General features: G+C 39.5%; 1 protein-coding gene across 1 annotated transcript in view; it reads left to right on the forward strand.

Annotated features, from left to right (window-relative positions):
* The window catches only part of PIGK (phosphatidylinositol glycan anchor biosynthesis class K), a 64428-nt gene extending 58988 nt beyond the window's left edge, over nt 1-5440 (forward strand). The window contains exon 11 of the mRNA XM_005521050.3: nt 5188-5440. Coding sequence (XP_005521107.1) covers nt 5188-5304 — 117 coding nt within the window. The 3' untranslated portion in view covers nt 5305-5440. The remainder of the gene's footprint in view (nt 1-5187) is intronic.
* Nucleotides 5441-12064: the final 6624 nt, after the last annotated feature.

Below are 12064 nucleotides of genomic sequence, written 5' to 3' on the forward strand. Positions count from 1 at the left end.
GAGTGCTGCTGGCCCCAGGACTAGGGGAGGTGGAGAAGCCCACAGAGGATGTGCACAGCCTCTCCCCTGGCTGGAGCTGCTACTGTCTGCGGGCAGCCCCAGAAGCCTCAGATGTTTTATTCCATGTGTGCTGCAATAAATAGGCCAAAATTGGGGCTAGGACACTCAGCACTGAAAGTGCAGTGAGAATTAAGCAGGGATTAATTTGAAATCCAATAGCTGCCACTTTAATGGACTCGCTGGCACACAGCGCTTCTGATGTGTTATTTTTGTGCAGTTGCACAGGGATGTTTTGCACTCCTGCTACAAACACACATCATCTGCCTCAGGTTGTGAGGAGAGCAGACCCTACAACAAGGATGATGTGCACATTCATTTCTAAGATTTTGCACCCTTTCTTAAAGCCCTCTTTGGAAAAAGGTACTGGAGGAGATTGAAGAATTTGTGTATCCCTGTTGTATTTTGGGAATTGCTTAATTCCTGTCTGTTTGCTTGGCTTTCTGTGCTGCCAATATTAAGATGTGGATTGTGAGTTTAACCCAGAGCTTACTGTACCAATATTTTTGTGCTTATTGAGAACACTAAGAAAGAGTTCTGCTCAAAGACTGTTGGATATTATAATACAGTGTGGAAAACACATTTATCCTTATCTATAAGTTATCCACGTGAAATGTTACTATGTGATGTTTTAACTCTTATTTCTGTTGTGATGTAACATTTTAAAATTAAACCATTCTTCCCCTAATTAGCACTTCAGCTTTTTAAAATTATTTTTTTCATAACGCTCATTTTAATTGGAGTACCATGCATTGCATGTTTTATGAAACACCTTCATTGAAAGTCTTGGATACTTCCCATTTGGGTCCCTATAGACCCATCCAGTTTGAAAAGACACTGTTTTATCCTCTCCTTAATTACAGTATTTGGAGCAACTCTCTGTTAACTGTTTTTAAGTTCCACAGGATAATGAGTCTAGCAGAACTAGAGAGCGTACAGCAAAACACTGTTCACAGGAGGAAGCTTGCTGTTGCTTAGCTACCTGTCTTTTTAATTTGAAATCTCCAGCAATTCCATAATGACCAGTCCTTAAGCTGCTAAATGTATTTGTTCATGACAGATTCTGAACATGCATTTCACCTATGTGTTACTGCCATTACTGTAGAAATAAAGAGGGTGTTTGTAATGGCATTGTGTTGTGGTGTAAATCCCTGTGCCTAAATACGGTTACAGAAGCAGTTCTTAGGTGGGTACTACAGTGAAATTCAGAATAACTTGAGAAAAAAGAGTGTTGCCTCTGCTCCTCCAGAGCAGTCACAAGTATGAACAAGTTTTGTGTAATTTGTAGGTAGTGCAGCCAGTCTGTAGTACACATTCTCACACCAATTTGGAACATAATAGTGATAGATAATGAATTCCAGATCAAAGTACTGTGACACTGAACATGGTTTTGGTCCATTTAGCATTTTCTTGCAAGTGAGAAAATGCCTGATGTGTAGAAACTCACAGAAGTTTTCTGAAATAAGACTCTGAATTAGGCAATAGTCATAGGAGAACTGTTTTTTTTTTTTTTTTTTTGAATCTGTGAAAAACTTCAGTTACATTAATGCTTTCTGATCAATCCTAAAATTGATATAAAGAGATCGTTTATCTAGGCTTGTGGCCACAGAACTGGTATAAGCATAGAAAGAAGTTCTGGCTTTTCTAAACCTTTATCCAGTATGTGGATCTAAAAAGGATTTTCATTTGCTATTAAAGTGGATTCTTTCTTACTATAATAGTATGGATGCTAAACATGAGCAAAAGCAGGGAGCACAGTGCCTTTGGAAAAGCAGGCCGCATAAATTTCTCGGTCTTGCTGACAAAGTGGCCTGGGAAATCATAAGGAGGAATTAAAACAATCCTCAGAGATAGAAAACAGCCTTGCAGGTGTTGTCAGTTTCTTGTTTTCTTGCAAGAGAAGGTGGAGGGGTGGTGTATCCCACTGACCAATGATGGTGATGTGTTAGTTCACTAACCAATAAGAGTTTCCTTTTCTGTACTTTTCACATATTTGTCTATAAAAGATCTGAGGTAATAAACCTCGCTCTCCTGTTCAACACACAAGAGATCTGTGTCGTGCTTCTTGCCATTCCCAATAGAGCGACAGAATAGTCTTTCCCATTAAGAGAAGTCTCTGTGTCTCTTCCCCTTTTGCCTACACCAAACAGCCACAGCAGCTTCTGCAGCAGCTTGGGTGAGGCACCTGGTGTTTTTGGGGGGCGTCCATCCCTCCGTGGCTGGGCCAGCTCGGGCAGTGCCGCTGTGACCGGCACAGGCAGCGGCAGCGCTCGGCTGCCCGGCGCTGCAGGGGAAGGAGTGTTGGCTCTGCAGGTACAGCTGCAGCACCCTGCCAGCCCCTGGGACAAGCACAGCTCGCTGGCACAGGCCGTGGGAGCCGTGCTTCCATGGCCCGTGCAGGTGGGGCCATGCACAGGTGCCAAAAGCAGCTTTTTGTAAAGGAACTCCAGCACTCTGCTGCTGAGCTGACCTGCCCACCTAGGCAGAGTTTTGTTATGGATGCTTTCTGTTTTGTATTGGTTAGGATTTTGGAAAGATGAACTTGTTAGTTTGACAACTAATTATATTTTTAATCTAGTGCTGAACTGTCTTGGGAATCTATGAGCGAGTTAATTTAAATGAAATTAGGTATTTCAGCTCTTGCAGGTATACTTTGTAGGTTTGAATGTGAATCTCTGTAATCCCACTTCAGATATTCATAAGGTTTTGATGTCCTCATGGAAAATACTGGCCTATTTCAGTATGATTTTGTGCTCGATTAACCGTTTAGAGATATTGACTTACAGATATTCAACAGAGTTGCATATTTTTGCCCTTTTATAGTGGTTTAATATTGATGTGTAGATATCAGTTTCTGGGTCTGTAAATCTTTCTTATTAGGATAATTTATTTTTAAGATTACTGAGTGTGTAGCTCTCGTACAGCCTCATATAATTTTTGTCATGCCTTCATGGTTTTAATCCTTTACATTTTAACATTGCATCCCATGACTTTAAACTGACTATATATTGTCCTTGATTTCCCAGTGCAGAGCCACGGCTGCACTGGCCTCTCTTCCCTTGCACAATTCCATGGAGACTTCTGTACAAGACATGACAAAATGTGAAAACATACTCATAGATCACCTTATAAATATTTATTCATATAAATTCTTTAAAGAAATTAAATTATGTGTTCTATACAAAATAGGAAAGAGAGGCTTTTAGTGTCACTGGCTGCAAATTGAAGTCATTTGTCTTGAAGGGTCAGGTGCCACTTTGTGGTAAGATACTTGTCAGAGATCCAAGAAGGGAAAGATTGATAGTACAAAGAGATTGATGGAACAGGCACTGCAATATGCATACGAAGTTACGGGTTAATTAGGAAGATTTAAACAAGAAAGTCCCTTTGTGTGGAGAAGTGTCATGTGCTGTTACTCTCAGAAGCGAGGTGTGCTGGCAGCCTTTTGAACAGGCAGAGTTGATTTTCAGAGATGCTTATGTGGAGATGTGCAGTTGTGAATATCAGCGAGGTGGCAGATCACCAACAGCACACGCTGCTGCTGACGAGTGCTGCTCAGGGAATTCAGTGGTTTGCATACAGAGACACCTGCTCTGCTCACATCTTTGGTTTTGTTGTGCTTGATGTAAATTATAATGCTGGTTTTGCGATTCCTGTATCAGAGTACAATCATTAATATTTCAGACTGCCAAGTTCTTCGGGTGTCTCAGGTGATGTGACTATTTGTTCTACTTTTTAATTGCAGGCACAGTACTTAGAGAAAAATGCTAAAGCTAAGAATGTGTGGTTTATGAAGTGGGAGCTGAGCAATCAACAAACGTTGTTTGTGTGTTGATAGGAAAGCTGTTTTGAAAGAACAGACAGTGCAAACTGTTCCTTCTTGCATTAAAGTTCCCCAGCCTCCCTGGTACATTTAGCAGAAAACAACAAGCTTCTCTGTGTGGATTGATGCTGAAATTAAACCAGCAACATCTTCTGTAACAGTTATTCGTTTGGCAGAAAGAGAATTTTAAATTTGACTTAAATGTAACAAAACCAAAATGGTCTGTGCCCCTAGTGTCTCGTTCTGCACAAGGACAAAATGGTGCAAATCTTTCAGCAAGGAAGGAATAAAAATCTCAGCAAGCGCTTCAGGATTTATTTTCATAATAGTAAATCATCCCTGTCTGCCTAGATCTGTAAACCATACCTGCTAGGGCAAGAGCAGGCACAGGCCTGAGGGACTGAGTTATGCTCCTAAATACTGTAATTCTGCTATTTTCGTCATGATGGTCTTAACTAAAATTTTGCATTCATATAGTCACCTTATTTTTAGCCCCAGAGACAGATCTTGGGGTACAGGGAAGCTTTTATCTTCTATAATCTATTTCTCTATTCTTTGACAGTGGACCATCTGAATTTTTGGTTTAATAAGGGAAGGAAGAAGACAGGCAAGTTTTATCTTGTCTAGCTGCTATGTGTGAGACAGAAAAGGCCTTCAATTGCAGGGTATGACATTTTATTGAAGATGAAAACTTTGTTGAAGAGGGACAGAAGTTTGAATTGCAGAATATATTTCTACATTAGGGAAAGGCAGACTCAATGAGGCCCTTGGGAAATGTGATTGACATTGAAAAAAATCCTATTTTGTTTTATGAGACTGCTGTAATGATGAGTCTTCTCTTCTTATGTGGTCAGATATCTGTTTATTCACATAATTCTGAGTACAAAAGCAGCTGTAGAAAACAGGTAGTGGAGAAACAACTCTCACATTTTCACTTGTAGGAGCTGTTTTTCATACTTACAGAATTCTTCTCTTGTATTAACATGAGACCAAATATAAGAAAATCTGTCCAAACAAATGAGTTGGAACATGTCCCACGATACCAATACACACAGGCAAAGTGGTGTCTCAGGCACAGTTCCAGTGGCCTTTTTGTGGTACTTACCCTCCCTGCCTGAGTGGCAAATTGTCTCCCATTAGCCTCCCCATCACATCACAAAGATGCTTCTATTTCATGAAGAAATACCACTTATTGGTATTTTGTTCTACTGCAAGGATTATTTTTTTGCACTTGATAATCACAGTGCACTACTTATTGTGAGAACTAAGTATAATTTTCTTTTTCTCTTTTTTTCTTTTTTTTCCAGAAACCAAAACAAAAAGATTGGCATCCTCCTGGGGGGTTTATTTTAGGACTCTGGGCATTGATCATCATGGTTTTCTTCAAAACATATGGAATCAAGCACATGAAACATGTCTTCTGAACTGGAACAAACAAGCTACTTGCATTGGCTGCTACTTTGGATTCATGGGTATCACCTGTGTTCTCTGCATGTGGATTATGGTTGTGTTGAAACACTGTATTGACATCCCACTTCTAAAGGTTCTTTTGAAGCCATCTCTTGTGCCACTTTTTCTGGAAAGATTCTAACAAGTGGTTTTAATGTTACTGTTAGTTCACTTTGTCTTGATTTGAACATATTTTAATGCTTTTCTGAGCATTTTTTTCTTTCTGGTTAAACTTTAAAAAGGGTGGGACCTAAACCAAATAACAGGATTTCTATGTTTTTTTCTAGATTCTAAAATTCTTTCCACTGTACTTTAAAGTAAATCTTAGAAGTCACCCATTACTGAAGAACTGGACATTGTGGAGAATGCTATTTAAGATGTCATTTTGTCTATAAAAACTTAATCCACTTTGCAGACTTTGGCATGGCATATTGAAATCTTTCTTCACAAAAATAAAAATACTCTGGAATATATTGATTTTCTTTTTTATTCTTTTTTCCTTCCTGTTGAATGCAACCCTTAGATCAGTCCTTTCACCTTAGGCAGTTTTGAGGCTATGAGTTGGTGAAAATGAAAAGAAAATTATGACCTTGCTGAGTCTACTTAAAAAGAAGGCCAAAAAATGTGAAAGGACTTCACCATGTCCATTAGAAACCCTTCACAGGTATTGTATGGGTGCATACAATATGCATACAAAATGGACTTGGATGCTTTCAGAATTCTCAGTGCACTGGATTTTTGCACTGAAGAAAATTGACTCTGGCATCAGAATGAAAAACATTATAAATTGTACCATTGTATTGTGTAGTTTCTGAGCCCTTAAAAAATGTGCTTTGTTTCCTGTCTTTTGTAAATTCTGGTTTGGTGTATTGATTTGTTCTTCCTGGACATTCACTGGTGAATGTATGCTAAAAAGGATTTTGTCTGTATAATATAGTGATATTTGTGAAGAGAAGAGCAAATCTGTGCATGTGTAGAAACACATCTGTCAGTGAGAAGCTTTTGTCCTGTGCTTTTGGAGCTTGTTCTCTACCTTAACCAAAATAAAGCTTACCTGATGCAGCCATGGGGTAAGTACTAGACACATATCTCTAGAAGTTATTAGGAATTATTTATAATCACACATAATATCAGAGTTGGTATATTTTTCTTAGAATAGGGTTCTGAGCATTTCCTATTGCACAGCACATAGAAATCTGAGTGCATAAACATTTTTGTCCTTTTTTCTTCTCTGCCAGCATGATTGTGACATCCCAGCCTCAGGTGAGAGGAGGTGAACTGTCAGAGCTGTGTGAGCGTGGGAGGGCTGTGGAGAAGCCACTGAGGTTTCCAGAGAACAGGGAAAACAGCAGTGTGGTGCAGCTCGAGAATTAAAGCCTTGTTTATCTCCTTGCTTTTTATCTCCAAGTATTTTCTAGGCTTGGAGATGTTGAAAGTACAAAATGATCCATAATGGGAAGGTAAACATTTGCCTACTCCACCTGTTCATGGCACTTCTTGGTGAAGAGCTGGAATTGTTTTCAGCAACAGGGGCTTAAGGCTCAGGAGTAGAGATTAGAACTAAAGCATTCCTGCTGTCCCTGTAGTTCTGTTAACTGATCTTGTGGGTGAGATAACACTGCACATGTCTTCCCAGTGTGCTGATCAGAAGCTTCTATGTAACTGGTGCACAGATCCTTCCTGCCAACAGAAGTGCAACTTAATGGGAAAGAGAAGCGCCCTGTGGGATGGGTCTGAGTAGCATTCCTGGTGCTGGATGTCTGGATCTATATTCACAGTGTCTTGGGTTTGGGGATTAGTGTTTTGGATAATGTCCTTCAAAAGCAATGACTTCATATCCAAAATCTGATAAATTGGTGACTTTTCATAAAACCAGAAAACCTTCTTTTTTTTTCCCCTGAGCAATTTGTAATACAACAATCAAGTAAAATCTGCTGTGCACAGACCATGTAGAAATGTGTAGACCCAATATAGAAATGAACCCTGCAGCATTCCTTAGAGGATTTGCTTAGCTTTCCTTTCCTAATCCAGCTCTTTTTCAATTGTAGTAAATATTTTAATCAAATATTTATTTTATAGGCAAGTTTTGCCACGCTTTAAAAAGTGTATTAAGTGAAGTTGATAGAGCTTTGTGCCTTGCTTCAATTGCAGTTACACTTAGGTGGACTCCTCAGGCCTTATTCAATTTTTCTCTTTCCCTCTTTCAGCCACTTTTTGCAGGAAGTGATAGAAACATCTACAGAACTCAGCTGAATTTTGCCAGCAGCAGAAGATACCAAAGATTCTGTCTTTTCAAAAGCTTATTTGCTTAGGGAAAAGGAGGCAATTAGGTGGGTTATTAAAATGCAATTTATGAATAGAGACACTCAATAAGTATGCATGTGAAGGTGATTAAATTGAAGTGAGAACAACAGTTTGACTGGAATGCAGCAAACTGCTTCAGGCATTTTTAACATTTTTGTATGCACAGAAGTGAGGAGTTGAAATGGATCATTCTGAGACACCATAAAGTTGCCTATGCTACACCTATGGGACAGTGTTTGCTATGCTGTGATAGCTTTTATTCCTTCAAAAGTAACAGTCTGAAAGCAAGTACAGGAATGTCACAAATTTTTGGTATATGTGTGTTGTATATTTATTTTTTTAATTTAAATTAGTAATCTTTTCATTTTCCCAGGGAGACTTTCAAGCTCAGTTTGGAATGTGGGCTCTGGGAGCCAGCCATGTCACCCTGAGTCACATTTGTGTTCTGCAGGCCAAGGGTGCTGTGCTAGGTGCTTCCTCCAAGGTGCAAGATGATCTTTTCAATGGAATCCAGAAGACAAGCCATATGGCAGTTTCTTGATGCTTCTTTGCATGGGAGCTTTTTGAGAATTGTATTTCAGCGTTTTGTGACTCTGTGTGGATAGGTCTGTGAACCAAGCCTGCAGAACGCAATGTAGTCATGTCTGCACCCTGTACTGTGGAACTGCACTGACAGGACCTGCAATGGGGTTTTAAGATATTGTTTAGAACACTCAGGGATGATAAAAATAGATGTTGGCCATTTCAGTTTTTCAGCTCTCTTTCAGGATCACATCTCAAAATGCATTTTTATTATTGAATGAAGAAAAAGTAGGTCCCCAGTAGGGTTGTACTCACGTGCAGGTGCTCTCCTGTCCCCTGGAGTGCCTGCGACCAGGCCAAAAGGCTGACACAAAGTGTGACTAAGCTGTGCTTCTGTTACAGACTGAGAAGTGAGGTTCCAACGAAAAATGAGTGGAGAAAGAAACCTGAGCAGGGTGGTGACAATCAGTGTTTCTTGGTCGATGCCAGCTGATTATTTTCATGTTTAATGACTGTTACTGATGAAATGCTGTTCTCTTGGCATAAGCAAACACCAGTGACTATTCACAGGTATCTTTACAAACAACATTAGTGATGGTGTGTCTCTTCTAGAGACTGGAGGGTTTTTTTCTTTTGGTGGGTTTTTCCTCCTGAAAGCTGGTATCTGTTACTGATTACAGAAAAGCAAATGTAATCTGGTTCTAATTCTCTTGCTGAGTGCCTGCACATTGAGCCCATTTCCATCTCTTGTTTCAGGAGTTGGGGATTTTTATTCTCAGCTACCACATACACAGAATGTACTGGAAATAAATGGAACTTGTGGTCCCATCTGCCTCCAGAGGGGCATCACTGCATGCTGGAGCAGGGCTGAGTTGCACTAAATCATTGATTTGCAAAGGGACTAAGGCCAGGTTCAGCTGTGAATTTATCCCGAGTGGAGAGGATTGGTGCAGTGATAAGGACAGGAGGCATTGCACTGTACTCCTGTGAGAGGGACTGGAAGGACCAGCTGAGGCAGGCAGAAGACTGCAGCCCTGGAAATCCTGATACTGACAGCATGTCAGTAAGGGGTTTTCTGATGCTGGAGAACTGCTGCTTTCTGTTCTCTGATGGATGCTTAGAGGGAAGGAATAAAAAGCAAGTTTCTGATCTAAAGGCTTCCCTAATTATCCATTCAGTATAGCTGAGGAAATGAGTCGCTGCTAGTTTCTGGGAAATAGTGAAGATTTCATCCAGTGCTTCCACATTGTGAAGTCAAAAACTTCTATATGGTCAGGATTATTTAGACTTGATAAAAATAGATGAAGTGGAAGACAATCCACAAAGTGAGAATGGTACATTTCAGAGAGTCTGTGATATTTGGAGAAAGGACAGCCTTTGTATACGGTACAGTATGGGTCAAGGGTTGGGACAAGAAATCTCATGTACACATGCTCGTGTCCTCAGGTACAGATCTTCAGCTCTGTGTTACAGAGCTCAGTGTGACCTGGTAGAATTTTATCATGCTTCCAGACTAATTCACCTTTGGATTCAGACAAGCATAAAATATTTCACCCAGGAGACTAATCTATCCATAAAGTAATGAACTGCAGAAAAAAGCACTGTATATAATGAAAGTGTCTTCTCAGCCATGTGAAGATCAAACTCAGGCTGGAGCTGACAAAGTTTGGGCTCAGCACCAGTAGTTGTCCTGCAGAAGTCTCTTCAGTATTCCACAAATGAATCACATGTGCCACAAAAACTCTTTTAATCATCGCTTCAGCACTTCTGTACAATAATGAGCATAACAGTTTTTTGCATTCTTAAGTGGTGAAAGGCAAATTTTAAAAATGGAGAGTTTCTAGTGGAAGATTCTATGACTAATTTATTTCTGCTTTCCTTCTTTCTGTGAACTTTTAAAAATAAAAAGCTTCCAGGAAATATATCTTGAAAGTGTCTGTGTTTTGTAATGAAAACTTGCATAGGCTGCATAACATACTCCGAAATCAGCATTTCTTAGAACTCATTTCACTTGCAAGTTCTTTAAGACCAAGTTACTTTTTCTCCCCTAATGAGGATTTCTGCCTGATTTAGTGATTAAATTGATAATGTTTAAGGTTTCCATTGAAGGATGTACATCTAATTGTGCCATGTCTTCTTCCTCATGCAGATAATAGATTTAACTTTTCCTTTCCTTTCTTTCTTTTCTGGACTGAGAATAACACTGAAGCCTTTGCCAAAACTGAGCCAGTTTGGCTGCTTTGGCCGACAGGCTTAATAGAGATGCAAATTGTATTGGCCTAAATTATTTTGGTGACATTGTTTACAACAATCACTTCAACAAAACAAGCCCCACAAGAAGCAAACTGTTTGGACAGTGTATCAGCAAAGCTCAGCCTAGGGGGTCTTTGCCATGAAAGTGGCATTTTTCACACTGCTGTTGACATGGCTCTGGTGACAGCTCAGCAGAGACCAGGCCACCAGGCTGTGGTTTATTTGGGAGATTTATGGCATGCCTGTGACAAAACTGACTAATCTGAAATAGTAAATAGATTTCCTTTCTTGGCCTGACTTACTGGAATAATGCTCTTATATTAAATGTTTGACTAGGCCCACAGGCTCTGCAAGTAATGAGTATTATAAACTTAGGCTCTGTCCTTTATATCCAGTTCCAATATAATGGTACTTATTTCCTTTGTCAAATGCTTTGATATTTACCAACAAAGAGCCCCACTAAACATTAGATTATGTTTGATTTTCATTAAGTTACTTTTTCTGTACTAGTTTTCCTGTCAAGGTTAAAATTCTGTAGCTGAAAATATTATGGCTCAAATTGTGATGATTTTACATCCCTTGGTCTTTATAATGCAAATGGAATGGTAAATAGGATCAATGGGGTCATCAGTGTATCATTACAATGTATGTTTGTATTTTGTGCAGTTCTTTTACACACCCTTCTCTGAAGTGGTCCCTGTATTTATATTTTTTAATATATATAGAAGGCTTTCTGCAACTGCTGTTGTTGCTGGTTTCTTTCATTTGCTCCTCTGCAGCATCATTTGCAGTGGAGGGATGAGGAAGAGCTTTTCATTGTTTCATGTAATGCACATCTATGCATGTACAGCCACAGTAAAAAAAAAATAGTAACAGTGTAGTGGGAATGTTCCAATTTTCTACAACACAAATGGGCAGTCCCACTGAATATCAGTAATATCACTTTCAGTTTTGGCATTGTGTGCAGCAAGGATGCAGGGAATAAACAGGGAAGTTTATTCTTAAAGGCTATAAATTTGTTCACTTTGTTTGCCTTTGTGTTAAAACATAAACCTAACCTAAGATCTTTCCTTAAATGAAGCCATGCCACCAAATGATTCCCTTTGGAATTTCCTTTGTTTTGCTGTTAACAGACTCTCACCATGCTGTATGTTTGGATCATAATAGGCTCCAACTGACCTGACAGCCAAAGTTAAGTCAGCAAAGTCCTAAAATGTTATACCTTGCTAAATATGAATTACTCCATTCATCTTCCCTGCACTACAGGAAGCAGCTAGTGTCCTAAAAAGGTTAACACCTGTCTGGGTTGTGTAAAGAAGCTGGCAGATTTAAATAGCACTAAAAATGTCCTAAAGAAGACAAACCTGTCCTCAGAAATGAAATTATTAAGATGACTTTCTGTGTCTGCTAGAAGGGGTCCAGTCTTACTCTCCATCTGTGTTGGATGCTTTGGCATTGCTTTCAGTAAAGTGAGAATGCAGTTCCTGTGTTAGATCTCGTGGTGGGCCTGGCACATGGAGAGTATGGCAAGGCTGGAACTGGGCTTTAGTGAATGTGATGTTCACTGGATACATTTTTTCCATATTTTTTTATCTATCTATTAATTTAAATGCAGTCTAGCTCCTGTGTCCTCCATCTAGGAATTTTCTATGATAG

Source organism: Pseudopodoces humilis, chromosome 10 (assembly GCF_049639895.1).
Source record: "Pseudopodoces humilis isolate 2021_Gansu_Grassland_sample_001 chromosome 10, ASM4963989v1, whole genome shotgun sequence".
Taxonomy (NCBI): Eukaryota; Metazoa; Chordata; class Aves; order Passeriformes; family Paridae; genus Pseudopodoces; species Pseudopodoces humilis.